The sequence below is a fragment of the Rhamphochromis longiceps genome, linkage group LG14, assembly GCF_057381845.1.
Source record: "Rhamphochromis longiceps isolate RC_006_pf linkage group LG14, R_longiceps_female_GT1.1, whole genome shotgun sequence".
In the NCBI taxonomy this organism is placed as follows: domain Eukaryota; kingdom Metazoa; phylum Chordata; class Actinopteri; order Cichliformes; family Cichlidae; genus Rhamphochromis; species Rhamphochromis longiceps.
Window position 1 is genome coordinate 28,766,855 of NC_140570.1, and position 24,449 is coordinate 28,791,303.

The 24,449-nt window shown below is 42.9% G+C and overlaps 1 protein-coding gene across 3 annotated transcripts in view; it reads left to right on the plus strand.

Annotated features, from left to right (window-relative positions):
- Window positions 1-24,134, plus strand: part of arhgap32a (Rho GTPase activating protein 32a) — a 28,750-nt gene extending 4,616 nt beyond the window's left edge. For 2 of the 3 annotated variants that reach the window (XM_085379999.1, XM_085379998.1), the window contains exons 2-22: window positions 3,908-4,021; window positions 4,960-5,065; window positions 7,143-7,234; window positions 7,492-7,576; window positions 10,378-10,464; window positions 10,558-10,695; window positions 10,802-10,894; window positions 11,463-11,585; window positions 11,768-11,845; window positions 13,115-13,196; window positions 13,333-13,482; window positions 15,413-15,515; window positions 16,287-16,431; window positions 16,829-16,911; window positions 17,276-17,383; window positions 17,512-17,657; window positions 17,766-17,979; window positions 19,048-19,196; window positions 19,368-19,442; window positions 19,573-20,250; window positions 20,431-24,134. In XM_085379999.1, the coding sequence (XP_085236125.1) occupies window positions 3,933-4,021; window positions 4,960-5,065; window positions 7,143-7,234; window positions 7,492-7,576; window positions 10,378-10,464; window positions 10,558-10,695; window positions 10,802-10,894; window positions 11,463-11,585; window positions 11,768-11,845; window positions 13,115-13,196; window positions 13,333-13,482; window positions 15,413-15,515; window positions 16,287-16,431; window positions 16,829-16,911; window positions 17,276-17,383; window positions 17,512-17,657; window positions 17,766-17,979; window positions 19,048-19,196; window positions 19,368-19,442; window positions 19,573-20,250; window positions 20,431-22,703 (5,097 nt within the window). In that variant the 5' untranslated portion in view covers window positions 3,908-3,932 and the 3' untranslated portion in view covers window positions 22,704-24,134. Of the gene's footprint in view, window positions 1-3,907; window positions 4,022-4,959; window positions 5,066-7,142; window positions 7,235-7,491; window positions 7,577-8,848; window positions 9,312-10,377; window positions 10,465-10,557; window positions 10,696-10,801; window positions 10,895-11,462; window positions 11,586-11,767; window positions 11,846-13,114; window positions 13,197-13,332; window positions 13,483-15,412; window positions 15,516-16,286; window positions 16,432-16,828; window positions 16,912-17,275; window positions 17,384-17,511; window positions 17,658-17,765; window positions 17,980-19,047; window positions 19,197-19,367; window positions 19,443-19,572; window positions 20,251-20,430 lie in introns of those variants that run through there. The other variant, XM_085380000.1, reaches the window with a different exon arrangement.
- The last annotated feature ends 315 nt before the right edge of the window (window positions 24,135-24,449 follow it).

A 24,449-nucleotide genomic window follows, 5' to 3' on the forward strand; every position in this document is an offset into this window, starting at 1 on the left:
AAAATCAAACATTCTGCAAGCTAGCAGTGATAATTACAATGCAGCCTTATTGTTACTCTTTTTGCTCTTTCATTAGACTTCTGCTAATTCCATAATGAAGGTGTGATTAGGTCATGTTACACTGTTTACTGTAGGTCCACAGAATGGGAGCGATTTTTGCATTAATATGTGTCAGTTAAATTCAATTTTTACAGAGAAAGGTAAAAAGACATTTTCATATTCCCTCTCCTTCTTCTTAGCTTCCTTCCTTCCTTGGCTTGCCTTCCTGCCTCCTCTCATATGTGATAAAGTATCTGTGACTCACTTAGACACATCTGCTGTGTGTTTGTAGCTACAAATATACAGGCAGTCATTCTTCTTGTCAGCACACATGCTGATAGCAGTTTCATAAAAAGTGTGCACGACTGTGTAGGCTGCCCTGTTTTTCCTTAAAATGCCATCTAGGCCATCAGATACCGGGGTGACATCCTTTTACACTCTCTGTTGCAGTCTCCTGACATCAGAGCAGCACTACTTTTTTTCTTTTTTTTAAGTGACAGGTAGAGGGTTTCTTTATTTGTACATCTGGATTAGGTTTGCTTAACACATTGAAAATGACTGATGGAGATGTGGTGGAAAGATGATTTCTGCTTGACGTACAGCAGCTCTGCAGTTTTAGTTACATGGGTTTGATGCCTGGTTTGGCGGGATGGTGTTTTTCTCACCTGTACGGCTGCATCAATATGTGCTACCTGTTTCATTGCCAAGATCAACTAGAGTAATGACTTTTTTTACAGATGTGACAGCTTTATCTTTTTATAGCTCAAGCTATTTGGGGCAATTCCAAAATAGTCCTCCTGTTTTTTCCTCCATGTGTTGTGATTTTCATGATGCTGAGAGGTGTTTGGTATAGCCCTCAATCATATGTTGCTGTCGGCTATCTTCAGCTCATCCCCCACAAGTTGTCAGGCTTCTGTTTCTGTCAGGCAGCTTTAAAGCACACAGCTAGCCTGCCTCCTCTGCAGTGTGCAGTACAGCATGTTCCTATGCTTGATTCACTGTCTTATGCGGTGCCATCAGCAAGGTCAGGTATTGTACCATGTAGCACACATTTTTTTTAAAATCATGGAATGCACGATAAAGGAAATATTGTAAACAATGAAGAGATAATGCTTGGATCTTTTTGTGTTAACCTAGATTTTTAAGCTGTAAATAGAGGCACTAATTTTATTACATGTGCCTCTAGAGCCACATTAATTGGCAGCATACTGTCTTCACTTCTATATGACTTTCCAAAAAACATTCCCTCCGGTGACCCTTATGAAGCAGTGCTTGATGCAACACTTCTAAACAATAAATTAGTTTGCTGCTTGCTTGTATAGTACGTTGGCTCTCCTTTGGCAAGGTTACAGTGTCTATTAGAGAGGAGATGCAGTATGAGATGTGGATGAATTGGAGTCTGATCTGGCCCATATTCCTGTCTGCCTGCTCACATTCTGCTGAGTCAGGAGGCTTTGTAGAAGGCCGTCAACAGCAACTCAGTGAGGCTCTGGGCCAGAGGGGCTGGTGGGAAACTGCTACTACAGCAGCAGTTAGTTGGGGCTGACGAATCTACTTGTTACTCCAAACATTTCTGTGCTGATTAGCAGAGCTGCTTAGGGATGGTAAAACTGCCTTAGAGTTAAATGGAGGGATTTTTAGTGCTGGAGATGAACCTCAGAGGTGTGAAAAGAGGCTTGTTTTTTCCACCCACACGCCCTTTTAACATGCACTGTTTCACAATGCACACCCACATTGGTTAGAAGCTAGTTATGGGAAGATTGTGGTGCCGAGTTTGCTTAATCAGGGCATTTCTTCTGTTTGTTTACAGTACATAAGGAGGTCAGTAGTGATACTGGATTCCATTAGACAGTAAGATAGATCAGGGCCATATTGGTATGAGCCTTTCCAAATATGATGATTCTTATGCATTCTTACACTTAAAACTTTTTAAATTTGAGTTTTGGAGTGTGAAGTTGGCATGTTCTCCTCATGTCTGTGTGGGTTCTCTCCTGGTACTCCAGCTTCCTCCCACAGTCCAAAGACATACAGTTGGTGGGATTAGGTTAACTGGTTATTCTAAGTTGCCTGTAGGATTGAATGTGAGCATGAATGGTCGTCTGTTTCCTGTGTTGGTCCTCCGACAGCCTGGCGACCTGTCCAGGGTGTACCCCCCTTCTCGCCCTGTGGTAACTGGGATAGGCTACAGACCGTGACTTGGAGCCAAGCCGAGCACATAAGAAATAACCCCAGACCAAAATTGCACCTGGACAGCACCAGTATGAACCTTATTTAGTTGTCTGTGACTTGCAACAGAGTGAAGGTCAGTACAGGGTATACTCTATGACCTCCCAATGTGAGGTGGTGCTTTGATAGGGATAAGAAAGAAAGAAGAAAGTGTTCTTTATTGATCCCCGTGGGGAAATTCCTCTCTGCATTTAACCCATTCACTCAGTGAAGCAGTGGGCAGCCATTGGGCGCCCGGGGAGCAGTGTGTAGGGACGGTACCTTGCTCAGGGGTACCTCAGGGTGGCTGTTCAGAGGAATCGACCCCCCGACCTTCCGATCATGGGGCCACCGCTCTACCTACTGAGCTATCCCTGCCCCTAGATAACTAGAAGTAGATAATGGATGAAGTCCATATTAAGACGATAGCATTACACAGTTGCTGCAAATTTGTTGGCTGCACATCCATGATGTGAACGTCCCATTCCACCATAGATGCTCTATTTGATTGTGCAGTATACTCATTGTCATTTTAAAGGAATCAGCAATCAGAGGATCAGTACACTGTGGTCACAAATGGATGGACATGGTCAGCAACAATATTCATGTAAGCTGTAGCATTTCTAATCATGCCAGTTAACACTAAGGAGCCCCAAGTCTGTCAGGAAAAACCTCCCACACCTTTATGACACTAGCCTCAGTTTCCTGTTCTTAGGTGACTGGAGTCACACCTGGCGTGGTTTTCAGCAGCTGTAGCCCATCTGCTTCAAGGTTCAACATGTTGTCCATTCAGAGATGCTTTTTTACATAGCTTGGTTGTAACGATTGATTATTTGAGTTACTATTACCTTCCCATCAGTGTGAACTATTTTGGCCATTCTCCTCTGATGTACGAAGTCATTTTTAACCAGAGTACTGTGCTCACTGTACATTTTCTCAGTTATGGACCATCTCTGTAAACCTTACAGATGATTTTGTTGGAAAATCCCAGTGGATCAGCAGTTTCTGAAATACTCAGACCACCAACAACAATGCCATATTCAAAGTGATTTGAATCATCTCTATTAACAATTTGGATGCTCAGTTTAAACTTAAGCAGGTTGTTCTGAACATTTCTACATGCCAAAATTTATTGAGTTGTTGCCATGTGATTAGCTGATAAGATATTTGCATTTACTAGCAGCTTAACAGTTGCACCAAACAAAATAGCCAGTGAGTGGATATCTATGAGCAAAGATAATGATGCTAAGTGAACTAATTTTATCCCGGGGCTCATACTGAAACTGCCATGACAGCCTTGACATTTTCTTGAAGGTGGATGTTTTCTCCAGCTAACTCCTGTCAGTGCAAAAATGATAAAAAAAAAAAAAAAGGAAGAAAGAAAAGAAGCTGATATTCTCATGAAATCCTCTCATGAATGTGCCGTCTGACATTCTTTATATCCCTGAAGCAGCTCCTGGCACTGTAGCATGATGTCATCGCAGATTACAGTCTGGGCTATGTGAATTGTAGCCTTGAGAGTCGCGCACGCTGCAGCCTCAAGTGTGTTAACGTCTGGCGGCTTCATAGGATCGGACTCCTTCTCCCATGCTCTACTCTTACGCTCACCCACCCACTCTGGCTTTGTCTCCCTCCCTCTCCTCCCACTCACGTTTCTCTACAGCGGACAGTTGCAGAAAAGCAGCATCATGGAGGCTGGATGCGTGGTTGCCGCGGTGATTGAGAATGCTGCCTCAGGACCAGAGGGAGAACCAGGAAGTAGTGACGTCCTTGAGAGGTGAGTTGCTCTGTTTTTTTTCTCACATCATGTCAGCTGATGTGAATCATGTAAAAACATAAAAATGTGTGGAGACAGACGTGTGCGTGCGTAGCTCTAACTATCATGTGCTTGTGTGCTCATTTACATGCGTTTTTGCATTTGAGATGCTGCATGAAGGAAAGTAAGAGCAGGACAGCGTTAAGGCTAAAACATGACCCTGTCCCCAGAGAGAGAGACAGACAGACTGTCTCTGTTTCAAGCTTCATCATGTCCAGACTTTACCATATCTCTTCTTCTCTTATGCAATTCACTGTATCCCTGTGGATCACATAAATTACACTGTGTGTCTGTGTTCCTGGCCTGGAGTCCTGATCTCATCATGCTGAATTACGCTGACAAAACCGTGCTCTGTCTCTCTCCTGGCTTTGTTGCTCATAAAAGTTGAGCTGAATGGAACCTCACCCTGCCCTCTTCAATACACTGAGTCACATTTCAAGTGACGGTTTTGTGAAGCAGTCCCTTGTGGGTGAATTGTCTTTATGGCTCACTGAATAGTCAACCTTGGCTTTCCTAAGGGCATCCAACAGACCCCAAATGTGCTACAGTTTGTTTTGTTTTGCTTTCAGATTAATCTGGATCACGGATATTTGTGCAACATATGTTTCCACCTTGACCTGATTGGATTAAACTAGTATTTTCACATATTTCCCAGTTATCATATGTGATGCAATTTAAACCTTGCAGTGCTTGTACAACATGTTTTCTGGGCCATGCTGTTGCAATGTCAGGATTTGAGACCAAGCCACACTTTATGAATTCCTCCTCACTTGCTCCCTCTGGTGTATTTTTAAAAAAAAAGTGACAAGCCTTATTTTAAAGTCTCCGTGGCACAGCAGTTGATACTGTGACATGTTATCTCTCTTTTATTTAAATTCCTGGCCTGTGTCTTCCTGTAGTGACGTGTTACCGTCTACCGAGCTGGACAAAGACGATGCCTTACCTCAAGCCACTAACAGTAATCCTCTAGAGGAGAAACAACCACAGGAGACATCCACTGTCATGGTACATGCCTACACACACACACACACACACACACACACACACACACACACACACACACACACACACACACACACACACGCCTCTGACTCATCACTTATACAAGAAAACACATAAACACCAGCAGAGATGGATGTCTCCCTTCTTCCATGAGGCTGCACTGGTTCTGGAGGTTATTCACAGCATCTTGTCACCGAGGTCATATGGCGGACATGTGAAAGTCAGCTGTTATGTAAATTTGCATTTAAGGATATCTCACCAGAGACTGAGATGACATGCTTGATAGCAGCTGAGGTAAAGGTGTGATGACGGTGTCATGCCACAGACACATGATGTCATCTTTTCTCTCTGTTTGTCTTCTTTATCTATCTGAAGGGGGATTTTAAGATGTAAAATTGGTGAATTTTGTTTGTTAATTACCATCTGTCTGTTTCTATCTCTCTCTATCCATATTAATCTCTCTTAACTCTGATATCTGCACATGAATATGCAGAATCTGTTAGCAAGGGACTTGCTAGATTCTTGTTCCTGGAAGCGTTCTGGTTTCTGCTTAAAGCAGTATTAACCATTTACATCTGGTCAATGTTAGACTGCAAGCAGGGAAACAGTCCTGTGAAGAGCAAAGGTGGGTGGCTGTGGGGTAGTGTCATTACCGTGGGACAGCATGTATCTTGTGCCAATACTTCCTGTTTGATTAACCGAACATAGATGCATTTTAAAATGCAATTTAAAAAAAAAACAAAAAACTACTGACTGTATGATTATTATTTCTTATTTGCTTTTTAAAAATGTATCTACATTCTTAAACAATAACGACTACAAAAAACAGGAAGTCCTGGCACCAGATACCCGTTGTCTCATGGTTACCTCCTGAGGGATTATTAGGCAAAGTGGTCACATGACGTGTGCATTTTTTTTTTAATGTATACTGTATTTAAAAAAAAAAAAAAAAAAAAAAAAATTCCAAGTTTGCATTTTGATTTTCAAGCTATGTACACGTGGAGTGGGTGGAGACAAGTGTGACGGAAGGATAGTGGCAAGAGTGTTAGGGGAAGTTTGCTCAGTGGTAGAGAAACCTGCTATAATACATGTTTGGAGACGGTGGCACTTACCAAAAGTCAGGAGGCCAAGGTGGAGGTTGCAGAGTTGGCAGGATTAGAAATGAGTACATCACAGGGACGGCTCAAAGTTAGAGAGGCAAGGCTGAAATAGTTTGGACATGTGCAGAGGAGAGATGGTGGATATATTAGACAAAGAAAGTGGATTATAGAGCTGCCAGACAGGAGGAAAAGAGGAAGACTGCAGAGAAGATTCATGGATGTAGTGAAGGAGGGCATGCAGAGGGTTGGTGTGACAGAAGAGGATGCTAGGGATGATCTGCTGTGTCGACCCCTAAAGGGAACAGCTTAAAGAAGAACAAGATTACAGCTTATACTGCATTCATGCGTTCACTATTGAAAACTTGATTTCTAACTGGAAAAATTCCAATGAACTCTGCCTCAAAGTGAGCAAGTTTGCTGCACCAGTTTTCTGAGTTGTTGACATCATGGTGGTATGAAATATGCTGAATAAAGTACATTTTTGGTTCAAAGTAATGAACTTGATAACATCTGACTTGATAACAAGTCAGATAAAGCAGTATTTGTTCATTATGTACTAGAATATATATCTGTCCATTCATGTGCATGGCTTTCTAGCTCTATGGAGCACAATAACAACGTAGTACAGTAACAGAATCCATGGAAAGAAAAGGCCTAATGCTTACAGGAATTGCTAATATTAGTGTAAATGACATTTCAACAAAACATGAACACATATATGATAACACAGTTATAGGATAGCAAAGAATGAAATACACCACAGCATATAGTAATATAACATATTAGCCTTGCATACTATGCTGTAGCATAAAACTTATTGTACTGCTTAGAGTCACTCCTTTAGTGTGTAGCACTTCAGTTGTAGCACCTTCACTCTTTCATGTGATCGACATCATTACTGTGGTCACTGCAAATGGTTCTCCATCAGCTGTCCCGTGACTGACTGACATTTATCGAAGGGTGCTGTCTCCGTTTGGCAGGCAAGGAGCGATGACATCACAGAGCACCCGGCTGAGCCCATCCTGCGTTCCTGCGTCAGCACAGCCAGCATGAAGGTCAAGAACATGAAGAAGTAGGTGTTCCTGGAGACAGTGTTGCTGCTATTATAGGCAGTAAACCAGGCCTCTTATTCAGGCCACTGAAATGAGGACCTATAAAATGACGGGTGTGACACAGACAGATAAGTGAGTCTGTTATCATGTGCAGACCTAACCTCACCCTTCTTCTTCTTCTTCTTTTATGCCAATAAACTTTGCTCTTCTCTTTTTCATTGTTTTAAATACTGATAAGTTGCTGCGTTTGCTATATTTTTTTGTTTTTGTTTTTCAGGCTGACTTTTCCCAGAGGTCACTTTCCCAGATTGGCAGAGTGTGCCCATTTCCACTATGAGACAGTTGATTTTGGCAATGTTCAGGTGAGACCTGAAAATACTTACACCGTGACTTCAGCAGCAGAGTTTCTATGTTTAGTAATTGTGTCTTTGGCTCGAGTTCAGTGGCCGTTTTAGTGAATTGCTCCAGAAAGGAATCATTCTTTAAACGCAGCGTGGCAGCTGAATCGATAACCTTGTTTGCCTTTCCTGGACAGTTACTGCTCTATCCTTCTTTCTCCTTAAATGTCACAATAGAGCAAATAGTCTATTCTATCCAGGAATTGTAGGATTTTGTATGAGACAAATTTAAAATCTCAGTCTGATAAATCACATGTTACGTGTGTGAGTGTGGCTGCAGCTATAGTTGATGCAGGGGAAGAGTTAACCTAAAAGCACAGACTAAACCTTAAATCCGGCTTCATAACACAGGCCTCTGAAGTCAGTGATTGGGATTCCTTTCCTTTAACCACGTAATAAATTATTTAGACATATAGATAATTTTCTAGGTTTAAGAAAGACTTTGTTCACTGCAGTGATAATAAGAAGCAGTGAAGCCTTAGTGGCTGCTCATCCATGTGTGGAAGTGATTGTTAGTCGCCTGGTTAACCTCGGTGTAGTGCAGGTTGCTTGCCAGCAGAGTGCGTCAGTCACCTCTGATACAGGCTGCTCCAACTACAGGCTGCCAGTGTCAGCTTTAGGCTGCCAGAGCAGTGTATGCATGTATGCACACATACTTTAAGGCTGAATCCCTACATCTAGTATTAGTCAGCTACAGTGTAACAGGCTGGACGGGACTTCGATTCTTGGATGCTCTGACTCTGTTGCGCATCCTCTTGTGGTTGCCATGATTGTGATGGATGCATCAGCAGCATGGAGGGAAGTGGAAGCAGCACAGTTCCAGTGACCTTGGAAAGCACCACAAGGAGACAAAAGGCAGAGTCAAGCTGAAATAGAAATTTGGGTGTGTGGAGACATTGCTGTGGGGTGTATTGCACGCCACAATGCAACGTGATGAATCCTCGACTTAATCTGAGAGATTAGTCTTTGTCCCGTGATGCATTTCTCATGTCTCTTCATCCACATAGTGCAGCAGCCAGGCGCTGATCAAGTCTCATATATCATGATTGCAGAATAGCACAAGGACAGCAGACTGCCTCTGTCTGCAGCCTGCCTGATTGATCCCTCTCCAGATTAGCTGCAGTCTCGCCTTGAGAGCGCAGTGAAGGAGAATTGTTTTGAAATGACAAAGGGTCATCTTTGTGTCTTGTGCCTTTGTATGATGGATGAGCTTGTGTATCTGTGTGTGGCGGCTGAGCCCATTTTACTGGCAAACCCCCTTTTGTTGCCGGAGAAAGGAAAGAGGGTTAAGAAAGAGAGAGAGAGACCGAGGGAGAGCGAGAGGAGGAGGGTGATGGAGACCGAGCGCAGGAGAGGGAGGAGGGGGAAGAGATCGAAAAAGGGATGCAGGAAGGGGGGTAACGCACACACACACACATATATACACACATACACACACACACACAGTTGGGAGCATCCTCTTTTCATATATTCTGCTTTTAGAACAGAGCATGAGCGCGCGATGATCCAAAGCACTGGAAATGAGCTTTTTGGGTAAAACGGCAGGGGACGGCAAATAGGCGAGCTGCGTTTGAGCCGCTGCTCTGAGCTAAGATTTGGCTTGTTGGAGGAGCTTGCTGAGGTCCAGGACTGCGGCTGCACACAAAGAGAGAGCCACCTCCTCCAGCTGCGGGGAATATGTGAGATGCCTTAGTGGCAGGTAACATAACCATGCGTTGACTATATATTCATCTGAGCTTCTGATGGTTGATATTCGTGAGGAAATAATGTCACGCTTGTGCATTAGCATGCTCTAGTTTGAAGAGAGGAGCCTCTGAGGTGTGAGCGTCACGGAAGAAGTGATGCTCAAGCATGCCTTCGGTGAAAACTTTGAGATTTTTGCTGTTTTATTTTTATTCAAATCTTTTAAATTGAAACCTACTTTTTTGTCTGTGATTCAGTCCATAATCCTTCTCATCATAATCTCTTTGGCTCGTTGACCCGTCCGTACCTAATTTAGCTGTTTGGTCGGGACTAGTATTTCAGATTCTCACAGTGTACAAGAGCTCTTCCATCATGAATTATTTAGATACAAATTTCTCAGACTGCGTTCGTTGTCACTGTGGTTTGCTGTATTACTGCTGAGCAGTAACTGGGTCGCTGCGTGTTGTATAACAGTGTATCTGGATGAGTTGCTAACAGATATAAATAACCAGAACTTCCCTTGGCTTCGAGGCCTTTGAAGTCGCTGCTACAGTAATGTCTATCAACAAATTCCCAAACTACAGTGAAGCTTTGATCGTTTCAGTTTTGGGGCATATTAAAAATTAGTGAGGAGGAAGAGAAAAAGAAATATTCTTTAAATCTACACCACCTCCAAGTTCTGAAATCCTAACAGCTGATCTATTATACATTTCATACTGCAGGATTTATAGTGAAGTGCTGCTGGCAGATGATATATATCCTCCTTATCCGCCAAATAACTTAACCACGAAGGCTGTCAGTCACATTTAAAGATCATTTGTCGGAATTCCTTTTTTACAAAATCTTCACATCCTCCTATATTAATGCATTATTTGCCCACAGTGCCTTGGTGCTTGATTTTCATCACACTTTTTCACTCCACTGTTCAGCGTAAAAGTGGTTTTACTATTTCATGCAGAAATGGGTCCTTACATGAAGTTCTCCTTGTATACCAGGTCATATACAGAGAGGTTGTTGTATTAAACTGATCAATTATTTAGCACGACAGCCTTCTCAGCGTTAGCTTCTTTGTCTCTCTGTAGCTGGCCTTTGCAGAGGGGCAGAGTGAAGGACCAAAGGCTGGGCTGGACTCCAAGGAGCTGGTCTTTCTGGTCCAGATCACTTGCCAGGTAACATCACTTGCTACTTTTGTGAACGAGATTAGATCGCACGATGTCGTATATTTCTTTCCATTTCCATTTATCATTTGTTCGTCCTCTCAGGGTCGAAACTGGCTGGTGAAGAGGTCTTATGAAGACTTCCGGGTGCTGGACAAGCATCTGCACTTGTGTATATACGACCGTCGTTACTCCCAGCTCACTGAGCTGCCGCGATACGACACGCTGAAGGACACCGATGAGGTATCTATGTCCATAACGTATAAGATCACAGATTTGCCTGAAGTTATCTGTTTAATGTTACAGACAGTTTGTGTTTTACAAATCTTGATCATGTGCTTCCTTCCAGTCAGTAGCCACAATGTTGGCAACCTACCTGTCCCGCTTCTCTAACATCGCTGACAATAAGATCAACTGTGGTCCGGTATTAACATGGATGGAGGTATCTGACTATCTTTTTGGTGATTTTTGTTCTGACATTTTGCTTTTGTTGCAGAAAAACGTAAGTTTTTTATTTTAATCAAGAATTAGCACAATAGCACAACAGAATTTAGAGTGTCCTGGGCAAGACTGGTAGCATTAACCCTCCACATTTCTGATGGTGAGAGAAACCAGAGCTCCAAGATCATATCAACACAAGCATGAAAGAACTTGCGGTTGTCAGTGTATTTTGTGAAGTAGTGCGTCTCCTGTAGCTCATTCGCCTATAAAGATTACATTTGATGCCCTCCCCTGTAGCCTTAATGACGATTTTGGACATTGAGGGGTTATAAACATGCTTTAATAGTTTAATAGCTTATGCTACATGCTGTGCATTGTTCAGGCTCTGCTTTAACAGGGAACGACTGATATTAAGTCAAGTTGGAGGTAAAAAGAAAATATTTTTTTCCCTCTCTTCTGCTTCCTGTCTCTGTCACTTTTACTGCAGCGACAGAGCTCCCGTTCCCTGCTTCCTGTGCTTAAGAAAAACTGGGCTAACACGTCTCTGTTGTAACACTTTTTATTTTTAGATCGACAACAAGGGGAACCATCTGCTGGTGTCTGAAGAAGCTTCAATCAATGTCCCCGCCATCGCCGCTGCCCACGTCACCAAGCGGTACACAGCCCAGGCCACAGACGAGCTAACCTTTGAGGTACCAGCTATTATAAAACATCTATGAGAAACACACTCCCATTTGTTTAACTTGTTTTTTCTTCTTTAGCTAGATTTTATTTTACCGAGTGTTTAGCATATGCAGATTTCTGATTCCATCATGATTCCTTTTTAATGGACTCACCTGTGATCAGACTCATCATCACACGCTTTGTGATCCAGGTGGGGGACATTGTTTCAGTCATCGACATGCCGCCTAAAGAAGACACAGGCTGGTGGCGAGGGAAACATGGATTTCAGGTATAATAAATGCACAAATGTCCTCTTTCTACTGTATAATAATACAGGTAAAAACAGGTAATACCTTGAATTTAATTAAAGAGAACCAGAGGTGTCCCACTTTGCATCCCTGTTCTGTTTTACCTTTTAATATTTTTGAGTCATTCTATCATCATGGGTCTTCTGCTCAACTTTCTCTGGTTTCAAAAACATTTTGTGTCTGATCCAAAAAGATCTGAATAGTTTCTAAATGGTACTCTAGTTATAACTAAGCAAATAATGTTTTTAAAATATGTTTTGTGTATTTTAATTTTCGAGTCCTACTGCCCCGGAGCAGTCTGATAATCCAGATTAAGTTTAAAATATAGTCAGAGAGACATTAAAAATGCAACAATGTAGCATTTTCATATATATTCTGGCAGTTAGCGTGTGTCCTTGCTTGCCTGCAGCAGTTGTGGCTTTAGACTTACTGTTGGAATGGGGAGTTAAGGTCTTGGAGATACCGATCTCGGCATGAGGAAACGGCAATTTGGCCTCGCGACACTTATGACAGGAAAGTTAATTATTAATCCCTTTCTTATAACTGTTAATTATTTTGCTGTGTTTGATGTATAAAAACATTTCAGGCATTTTATTGTGGATACTTTATGAGATATTCATATTCAAATATAGTTTCAGATTTCAAAGTGTGAACGAAAAACACGCTGGGAGTGGCTCAACAAACCAGAAATACAATGTATACAAAGTAATTAGCATATGAAGCCTAAATTTCACAGCAATCGTTATATCCTCAGACTTTGGACGCACAACATTTTTATGCAAATTGGAGATGGGAGAGCAGAAAATGTTTTTAAAAATTTGATGCTTTGAAATAAATGAACCATTTACAATGTCCATACAAAGTCTGTGGATATATTTAATAATAGGTTTGGCCTGCAACTCCAGGATGCCTTACCAAAGTAATCAAATGTGTTGTTGTCCCTGCTAGAGTAGAAGTAGTTGCTGCCAACAGGAGCACGTTTTGCAATGAGGATCTAGACGCAACGAGACAGACTCACAGGTTTTGTGTCTGTTTGTCACAAACAATGCCAGCCACACTATTGCAGCTGATAGCTGAGGATTTAGCGTCTGAGGCAGCGTCTCATGCTTCCTGACCTATTTCTGCACCCTCGCCGTATAACAGTCTGCTCCAGCATAAAACACCCCCTCTGGTCCTTTTAACATTCAAGCGTATCACAGTTTCTGTCTCTCCCCTTTAGTCCTCTCAGTCTCTCTTCTCTCTTCTTCCAGGTTGGTTTCTTCCCCTGTGACTGTGTTGAGCTGATAAATGACAAGATTCCCCCCAGTGTTCAAAGCTCAGTGCCAAAGCCAGGTACTTTTCACTGTGTGTGTGTGTGTGTGTGTGTCGGTGCGTGATGATTTATTTAAGATTTGCTTCCAGGATATGAGTCAGATTGATTTCACTCGCCTGTTATATGTATGTTGGTTGTGTGTTTCATCTTAATCAGTGTGTAAGAAGCATGGAAAGCTGGTAACGTTCCTGAGGTCTTTTATGAAGTCTCGACCGCCGCCGCAGAAGCTCAGGCAGCGCGGCATCCTCCGAGAGCGTGTGTTTGGCTGTGACCTGGGGGAACATCTCCACAACTCAGGACATGAGGGTAAAATGGATTTTTATTTCTCATTTTACAGTGAATCATTTTTACCTGCTGGCTGTTCACATTTCAGTGTAAACTGCTGGAAGGTAAGAACTAATCCCAAAGCAGGGATTACCTCGTGAATCTGTGGCTCTATAGATTTTTGTAGATTTGCCAAAACTGCTTTGTGTATTTTGGGTTTTTAGGCCTTCGGGTCAATAGGTAGACAATACTCATGTGACTTTCATCATGTGTATTACTTTAATTTCATACATTTCTTGCTAAATATTGTAGTAAAATCTGTTCTTCACGCTGGATAATGTAATTTCACCTGTGTTGTGACTCCTTACAATGAAGCGATGCCTACTTGTAACCTTTCCTCGTGGGAACACTTCAGCCAGTGAGTAATGATTCATAGAAAACAGCTGAAATAGGAAAAAATCCAGTTGTATTACAGTGTTTTTCCCTGTTGAAGGTGGGTGATGTATGTTTAAATGCTGCGTAAACACTTCACTCAAGAGTCTTAACAGCCTCAGGACTGTGTGTTTTGGATTCGCTCAAGATAAACCACAGTACCTTGTATTTACAGTGATGAATGAGCCTGTTATCCACTGCAACACATTGACTCAGTGAAATGTTTTTAATTGTTGCATAGCACAACGAGCCATGCTGTGGTACAGAGAAATACGATCCAGGTTTTCGGGCTTTGGCTGCACATGCAGTACTTCGTGGTATGATTGATTTTTGTCAGGGCGTCCCATTCAAAAATTGCTTTTGAAAGAACCGATCGAGGCATCAAAAATGTGTGCAAAATGTAACACAAGCAACGTGATATAGAAAACCTTCAACTTATAAAACACCTGAAGAAAGGATATTTTTAATGACGACTTTCAATTTGACACTAGCTATAAGCGTGTTTGAGTCTTTACTGCAAAGTAATCCATGTCTAAGGTGCGAAAATAGCAGATTATCACAAAAACACACTAAAAAAGCAGCTATTTAAATGTGACTATTGGAGTTGAAACAGAGAATGATGCGGAGATAAGCTGGACGTTTACCACTGTTACCTGCCCGTGGTCAGTGATGGCCAACCCAGTAAACAGACTGCAGTGGTTAGTAAAAGTCTTGGCTTGTAATAACATGTAGAGATGCACAGTACACCGAATCAAGACAAAACGGATGTTTTATTGTTACATCCGCCATTTTCTGTCACTTATCTGAGTCATTGGTCACAGGGCCAGCTGTCTAAGCAAATATGTTCAGGCCTCCCTCTCCCCAACCACCTCCCTAACTCATCCAATGGACCCTCTGGGGGAAGCTCATTTCTACCAGCAGGCTGTATGGAGTGCAGCTGTGCTGTAGCTGAAGCAAAAAAGGAGTTTATTGAGACCATGGTGCAAAACTTTTAGTAGACTTTGGGGCAATTGTGGCAAACCATCAGGTTTTCCAGGTGGGGAGAGCAGGGCTCTACTCACATTGTCTACAGTAAGTGTAGTGCACTGGAATAGTTAGATCCCAGTAGCACGGCTTCCACAGAAGAATCAGAGACTGGGGACCAGGGGGAAGACTTGCCCATCACTGATGGCCAGGCTCCTGGGGTGGATGAGATTCTTCTCGAATTTCTTAAGTAACCGGATGTTTCAGGGCTGTGTTAGTGGGCATGCTTTTGCAGCAAAGCACTGAACTTGAGGACAATGTCTCTGGACTGGCAGACTGTGGTAGTGGTTTCTCTTTTTAAGAAGGTGGACCGGAGAATGTGTTCCAGCTTCATGGGGATCACACTCTTCAGCCTCCTCTGTAAGATCTACGGCAGGCTGCTTGAGAGGAGAGTCCATTTGTTAATCAGAGGAACAATGAGTTTTGGGGTTTTTTATTCTTATGTGGTAATGCATAGACAACTTCAGATATCCTAAAGGAATGAAGCATGTCGCTGACCATCTTTTGTCTATTGCAGTGCCCCAGGTTGTTAAGAGTTGTGCAGACTTCATAGAGAAACATGGAGTGGTGGATGGGATCTACAGGCTCTCAGGGATCTCTTCCAACATTCAGAAACTGAGGTTTGTGCCTGTTTCGCACATGCTGCAAAATCGATATATAACCCTAAACAATTCCTGAGGATTCCCAGGAAGGACCAAATTCCAAAACTGGCATCTACCTTCTAAAATATTCCCTCTAGTCTGAGTTCCCTCTGGGGTTTCAGTGTCTTTTTTTTTCTTCTTTTTGCTTATTTTCTTTTTTCTTTCAAAAGCTTTTTTGGTGACTGAATTATGATAAGTAATTGGAAATATACTGAGATTCATTAAATATTATTTTCTTTTTGAGCTGCTTCTCTTGGAATCCATCAAACACAATTTGTTTCAAGCTGTGCAGCTCTGAACGGCTGTAATGGTCTTCTCATCTAGTTTATGCTTGCCAGGAGGAATTTGTGAAACAATCCCCCATCAGTACATAAATTAGGCACAGAACCTGATGGTGTTTGACAGCCAATCAAAACGTCTTTTCTCACTTAAAACTGACTGACACCACATGAAATAGTCTTTCAACATTTATGAAAACACAGGAGATAAAAAAGCAGTCGACGATTTTCTGATAATAATCAGCAAGTTTATTAATAGATTTCCTGCATTAGATGCAAGAATGAAGTTTTTTTTTTTAAACAAAGACACTGAAATAGTAATAATAATTATCATGTGGTAAATTAATGATTTCTGCCTCAAAAGGAGCTTATAGTCCTGTTTTTGTTGTTTGTTTTTCTCATATATTGACAGATGGGCAGTAGGATGACTCCCACACTGTTCTGCTTTCTCTTTATTTTGGTCTCCATGTAGGCATGAGTTTGACTCTGAACAGGTCCCAGACCTGAGCAGAGACGTCTACACACAGGATATCCACTCAGTGGGCTCTCTCTGCAAACTGTACTTCAGGGAGCTGCCCAACCCTCTTCTCACCTACCAGCTCTACGACAGATTCTCGGTAAGGACCACAGCGCGGGTTTACACTGGGAATAGATATCAGAAAGGAAGCTGGTATTGCAACAGTGTCAAGTATTACAAGTAGGGCAAAAAAGCTGCGAGGAACCTATTTCTAGTTATTCAGTGTTGACAAAAGAACAGAGGAAATCATTTCAAAATTTCTGCTCATTTTGAGGTGCTGCTCAAAATGGGGTCAGTGCATCACGCTGAGCTTTCTAGGAACAGCGGGGGTTGTGCATGTTAAAACCCGAATAGCAGATTAAGCGAGACAAAACAGTGGCTGCTTTGAATATTTAAAAAAAGAGGGGGAAAACGAGAGCGGGGATGTTGAGGAAACTCCCTCGGCTGTGATTAACGGTCTCGAAGTCATGCGCGCTTTATCCTCTGTCTTTTTACAGGAGGCTGTGTCTGCAGCCACAGATGAGGAGAGGCTGGTCAAAATCCACAATGTCATCCAGCAGCTGCCTCCTCCACATTACAGGTCAGCTTTCAAGCTCGCTGCTGCTGCACCCTGGTGGTCTGAAGTAGAAATGGGATTTTGTAAACAGCATGTCGGACCCTGCTGAGAGCCTGATTTGGTTTGTGGAAGCCGTGAGATCCCGTTTTCCTACACAAGCCGATATCTCAGTTACAAAAATGTCTCACATATTCACCAAACACAGCAATTGAAAGTTATTTTATTTAGCTTGAGATTTGAAAAACTGATCCTACCAGTTTCAAATCTTTTTATTGGTAATAGGAAGGATAACTGTGTTGGGTTTGAGCAGATACAATAAGCTAAAGTTGTCAATTTTAAAGTCTAAAAAGAAAAAAGCTTAGATTAAAAATTTACTTTTTTTCTGCAGGACACTGGAGTTCCTCATGAGGCACCTCTCCCAACTCGCCACCTTCAGCTCCATCACTAACATGCACACAAAAAACTTAGCTATCGTCTGGGCACCTAACCTCCTCAGGTGACTATCATAGCGTCACAGCATTAGCTTTGCTGTTTCATTCTAGCCTTTCTGTGACGGTGAACTGGGGCATGTCTCAGTGGTACAGAGCTGTGAAATGGGTTGCGCTGTGCTTTGCTGTGTTTCAGGTCCAGACAGATCGAGTCGGCCTGCTTTAGCGGCACGGCCGCGTTCATGGAGGTGCGTATCCAGTCGGTGGTGGTGGAATTCATCCTCAATAATACTGAGGCTCTCTTCAGCCCCAAACTTAATTCGATCATAAGGGAAAGGACTGGTAAGTGTTTTTTTTTTTAAACTGTTTCCCAGTCAAGGATTATAAAAGTTCTTGTATACATTATATACCCTGTATGCATCTCTAACACACTGAACATTTCAACTTTAGGTAACAACACCTTATCCAGACCAAAGTCCCTGATGGTCTGCTCCCCATCCACTAAGTTACTGTCTATAGAGGAAGCTCAGGCTCGCACACAGGTACATCTGAGCTCCCCGGCCACCACCCCCTGCCTCACCCACAGTGACTACATCGAGGTCGGAGAGGGACCAGGAGCTCTCCTCGGCAAGTTCCACACAGTCATCGAGCTTCCGATAGAGAGGTTGGTATATGGCCGCCTTCTGTGATATATGTGAAGGAATCCTTCTGCTTCTCGAACCGCGACTCACGTGTTGTCACACCCGATCTGATCTGTTTATTGATAACAGTTAATGGATGAGCAGCATATTTGGCACTTAATTAAAAGTCATTTACAAAGCAAAGCTGCAAATTTTATAACTAAATTATTCTTTAATTAGATGCCATGAGATGAATAATCGGCCAAAACAAGTATCTGAAAATGTCAAGTTCACTTTTGGAAATTTTGCATTTTCTCTCTTTTTTTATTTTTTTATTTTTTTTAGTCCAATCAGATGACTGATGAGCCATGATGAGGCATCCGTCATCTGTCAGTCCGTTTACAGTATTGGTCACAGTTTAATCGCACTTAACGATGATGACGTAATGGGTCTTCACTCAAGTTTTACAACAATTTGGCTGAATACAAATTGTAACACATAAAAAAAGAAATGTGTGGATAAGGTCACTTACAAGGTTTTTCCATTTTCACAGTGTGACCTTCATGCACACCACTTACAAATTCTTGCTCCTGATGGGCTGAAGAATCAGTTCAAACAATTTAGTCATTCAAGTCATTAACATGAGATCCTCCATGATAATAAACATGCTTGAACAACATGAAAAAAGCTGAAAAAACAAATGACAGGAGAGTTCGAACTTTCACTTTGCCACGTGTATCCTGTTAGACGGGGGTTTCCTATCATCATTGTGCTAATCCGGTCCACTCTATGACATGATGATCACGCTGTTTATGGCTGTGGCAGGATCCTCTTTGAGTTTTGAATGGATTTGAATTCTAATACGTTTGTGTAATACAGCCAATGATAAGAAAACCTTTCACTCTCTTCTCATACTTCACAATATCATGCAATTTGTGATTGATCGTGAGTCATCGCTAACACTCTGGTTGTAGACTAGATAATTAATCACATCATATAATGAAAAAATAGTAACTACTAATGTCTTGTTTTTGTTCACAGCAGTTATTTCTTCTTCTTGTACTTTTAGAAACAAGCGCCAGTATTGAAAATGATGCGTTTCTGTGTTGCAGCAGCAAGCGGCCTCCTGCTAAGGCTAAGAAGTCTCCAGTGGGGAACTGGCTCTCTTTTTTCCACCTGGGAAAATCCCATTCTGTGTCCAAACGTAAACTGAAGCGACACCCCAGTGAGCCTAACGAGATAAAGAGCATTGCACTGCCAGGTCAGCTCACTGCTGCTGTTGCGCAGCCAGAAAACATGCAGCTTCTGTACCCCAAATCTTTATTGCTTCTTTTTTTGCATTTTAATTTATCGCTTTCTTGTACTGATTGATGTATTTATTAGAGATGCTGATTAATTTATTAGGAATATTAATTTGATCAAATGTTTGCAGGGGGAAGAGGAGATAGTGGCACTTTGCGCTCTACCAAAAGTGAAGAATCTCTCACCTCTTTGCAAAATTTACAAGGTAATTAATGTTTAATATTGTCTATTTTTTACACTTCAAACATGCTGCCAGTGGTTTATAATATTTTTGTACAACATACTACTAAATAATCAGTATAAATATAATATGAGTATAATTTATTCCATCCCAGGGGAGCCTCCAAGTTACCGTCCTCTCAGACCTCGTTCAACTAGCGAGGCCATGTCTGCCGTCAGTAAAGACGACCTCCACAACGGCGGCAGTAAACGCGACCGCAAAACAAAACCGCCACACGAGAGTCATGCTGGTGCTGACCGTGTCAGTACTGCAGCAGGCATTTCACCTCCGCACCAGGAGGATGACCTCGACCTTTCTCCACCGGCTGCAGGCATCTCTATTTTAGACTTTGACCCCATGTCTTTTCAGTGCAGCCCACCTTCAGCAACCCCTGGACCACAACACGGTAAAGATACAAACAAGTGGAGGAAGAATGTTGGTTGTTCCAGTGAATCAGAGCTCATCTCTTCTCCTAACAACAACAACCTGGCCTGCCTACAGTCTCCAGACATTAGTCCAGTGCTCAGTAAAGGTGTGAGGAAGGTTAGCTACAAGCAGCTCTCCCCTAAACTCAGGAAGAAATCATTTAAGACGCAAGCAGATGTTCAGTCTGCATCCATGTCTCTGCCACCTCAGAAGGTTTCTTCTACCCCAGCGGATAACAGTGACGCTCCACTGGCAGATGGAAAAGGGCCCAAAGCGTCCTATCAACACTGCAGCCCACTCAGCACAGCGAGCCAGGCATCAGCTGTGACAGACCTCACTCAGTCTGCACAGAACATGTCCGATCCAGGTTAGTGCCATTGCTCTTTCACATTGCATACTTGATTTATACTGTAAAGTTAGCGGTTATTTAAATAAGAATGCCTTTCTTAGTTTCTTATGAAAGCTTTTGTGTCTTGTCCCATCATGTCTTACCATAGCTTTGTTTGTCCTGTCATACTGTAGCGTTGTTTGTCTTATCCCTCCCCAGGAACAGATAGACTTATGAGTTCAGTCTCTGTTCTCCCTCCTCACCCTCCCTTGACGAGTGCCGCACGCAAGTTGGCTCTGGCTCTGGCTGAAACTGCCCAAAAGGCCAGCAGTGGCTCCCAAAGAAGAAGCAATGTCCCTGTGCATCCGCTTCACAGACCGGAAGCATCTCACGTCCAGGACAGACCACCACGGCCCTCAGTCCTTGATCTCAAAGCATATCCCCAGGAGTACAGCGGCTCTAATGTCTCCCCTGCTTCCCAGTGGCAAACATCGGTGCACAGCCCTGCGGAGACCCACTGCTACTCTCATCCTCTTCATTTCCTGCCTCCGCACCTCTGCTCAGAGTCGCTACAGGTCACCGACGGACAGGAAAGCATGTGCAATTTCACTCCTAATGTCAGTCCGCTCGGGTCAGGGAGCTTGGATGAAGGCAGCGCTGAGAGGAGGGACTGCAGAGAGAAAAAAGAGCTTAGCGATGTCACGCAAACAGAGCACACCTATCAGAGTGTTGGAGTGTCAACACCCACTCAGCCCGTCTACTCGCCTCAGAGCCCATCGGCTTCTCCTGGATACGTCAACCCGGACTCGATAAACGTTTTTAATTTCCGCTCCGTTCTGGCAGAGACCTCCATGCCCGCATCCATCAAGGAGGTGTTTCCGCGTCCATTACAGCCCTCCTTAACGCATCATTACAGCCCAGAAGAGGAGACGCCGCTCGGCATGCTTGAGGATGTCTACAGTAATCAACATTATCATCATCATCATCATCATCATCATCACCGACCAGTTCAGGCAGCACGAATGCCTGCACCTCACTGCCCTCGGCCTGATGCTCTGTCGGTTCACCTTTCTGGGCCAAAAGGCTTGTACAGGCAGTCCTCCGAAGGCCGCTACAGCAGTTTAGGTTTAAGGCACCCTTTGTCACCTCAGTACAGACGATACCATAGAGATGAGCACCTTATCAGTGGCTGCCACAGGCAACAAGGCCAGTGGCAGAGGTCAGACGATAGAGTAGTCGGGCACCCGGCCATCCGGAGGGCTCGCTCCTTCCATGCCCCTCAGATTAGTCATTACGAGTTGGCAGAGACAGAAGTCCTGCCCCCTGACACCATGTTTTATGTCGAGCAGACAGCAGGCCAGGAAGCACCTTATCAGAGGCTGAATCAGACTGGTCTTCACCCTGTGCGGCCGCAGTTTGAGAACACACACGCTGACTACCACTACAGTCCCTATTCAAATGTGAACCCTGCAGATGGCTCTCGCTATTACGCAGAGCCCTGCCGGCAAAGCGGCATCCGACACAGTAAGTCTTACACCGTGCGTTCAACAAGAGAAAGCGGACAATCAGATTACTACAACTACTCTCCTCAGCGCGTCCCCCCTGTGAACAGAGAGCTTTTCATAGAAAGCAGGGACACTGTTGTTTATGAGGCGAGAGACGCAGAAGTTTTTGAAAGACTCTTATATCAACCAGTCATGCAGGAGAGTAAATCCAGACATAAAAACACATATCCAGCTGCGTCTCCTTGCGAGAGTCCCATCTCGCTTGCTGACACAAGAAGTAGAGACATCGCACACACGAGAAGCAAGTCAGACCCTGGAAATGCCTGCCTCCTTTCCGCTGACAAGATGGAAAGACAAAATGTTATGCTTACATCCCCGACTTCCCAGAGGTCCCAACCGGTAGACCCCGAGGTCACCAGGCGGCAGCGCGTTCACCGCTCAAGCGCGGACTCGGGGCCTTCCAGGCGGATTCACATCAAAGAGCGTTCCTCTCAGCAGCCACCGCTTCGCAAAGTCCCCTCGCTCCCAGAAAGAGGCTGTCCTAACTTTAAGACCGTCGAGCACAACGACAGAAGCCATACGCAAGGTCACGACCAGGATCGATTAATGATGACCAACGCTGTCAACAGCTACTCTGGTATGGTGAAACCCAGCATCCTCAGGAGACCCGGGAGGTCGCAGAGCACCAGAGAAAACCGTCACTACTACCATTACCACGCCAAATCCCAAATGGATCCCGAACATCTGGGATCCTTTTCCAACAGAAGGACTCAGAGCACTAAAGTCAGGCCCACACAATATGACCACATGGAGGGGTATTACGCAGCACCCAAGCCTAAACCCACAAGATCCGTTAAAGCCGTGGCAGGATATCTGCCTGGCCAGGGCTGCATGTCGCCCCGCGGGCACAGACTGTTGTCCCAGGCTCTGGGTCATGAGGCTTTTTATCACGCTGCTCTGAGATCAGAAGCCGGGGTCTACGAGTGATTCTGACCACTGTTTTGTTTTTTTTGTTTTTTTATCTGATTCCACATTGGGGCCAAAGGAGAACAGCACTTTATCCTCAGCCAGACCAACAGACTGTTGCTTTGAAAGTGTGTTTATTTTAACCTTCAGGAGCTGCTACAAAAAGTGTGAAGTGAGGCTGCTGCTGCTGGGGATCATACTGCCAGCGTTAGTGGTAGTTTCATATTTTCCCAGTGGCTTCCAGGGAAGCTAGAAGCCAACAAATGAATCGTATGCAGGCCTTGTATTAAATGAAAAGAGTGTAAACACTAAGACGCATGACGAGAAGAAAATGTGTTTAAAAAAGAAGAGATTTTATTTAATGTCTAAGCAACACAACAAGGGATGACAAGGTAAATTAACTGGTTTTATGAATATGATTTTAAAGTTTAGAATGTGTATAAAATAACAGTCATTTTAAACGTATATTTCTATAAATAACACATCTAACATGTGGCCAATGTACTGTACATTTGTTTTTTATTCTGGTCTGCTCAGACTTCAACAAGCACTTTTAAGGATAACTGTGTACGAAACACATTGTCTTAACGTGGTATACATGAAGCCTCTTGATATATAGCGTATCTATTTTTTTCTGTAAGAAGCAGCTTGCTCAGAATCTTTGTTTAAAATCCAAATTAGCACTTTTTGGGAGGGTCGGTAAAGCGGAAGATAACCTCATGCTTTCTAACTTTGCGCTTCTTTTTCTTTATCACACATTGTGTATTGCAAAATAACAATGAGTGCTATGATTTTTGATTTCGTATTTTCCTTTTCTTTCGTTAAGGTCGAACGCACCGCGGCAAAATATGCTCGAGATGTACATGCGAGTCAGCTCATGCGGTTCGGTGAAAGTGTATTTTGTGCGGCATCGTGCTTTGGTCGCGTAATGAAAGTTTCTTCGCTCTTCATGGGGAACTTTTAACAGTGTGGTGTTTTACATGTTTTATTCATTTAAAGATGCTCTTTTAAATTCTTAATGTAGACGAGGATATTCTGTTAAGACATGTTAATTGAGTTATTTTAGTGAGAGTAAAGAAAAAAAATAAAGATATATTATCAATGATTACAGTGCGTCAAACTCTTATTTCGTGGATATATTTAGAGGACATGACTTAAGATACTGTATATGCATCTTTTTGCTTTACTTTACCTTCAACCCTTACTCATTAGTGTTAATGTCTAAAAATGGATGCTTAGTAACCAGAGATATTACTTTCTTCGTGCTATTTATCAATACATGGCACCTACATTACCCACAATGCAACAATAGGCCGCAGTGCTGTCGAAGAACACACTTTAATGGCTTTCATCTAAACTAATTAATTTCTAGGGGTCTCTACAGTGTTGGAAAAACAATTCTGCTTGCTACGAGATATGCCTTTTTGTAAATTTTTACCACTAATTGTTACCTTAAAAAATGCTTTTGAGGTCTAAATTGGCCTACGGTTCATACTTGGCACTTATGTTTTTGTTTCTAAGAGACAGGCAAACACAAAAAAACCAGTCTAAAACAAAATGTGTAGATGTGCACCAGTGTAACAGGTGTTTCTCTACAATGCATCCATTAGAGGGTGAGGCTACAGAGGTCTGGTAAGCTCACGTCTTTCTAGCTAAACACTTCCTGACCTTTTTGTTTTTCTTGTTTTCATACTTTTAGTTTTTCACTGAAAGCAAAGTCTGGTTTTGGTGCCATTTACAAGATTTTGCTGAGTCACAAAAGGTTTA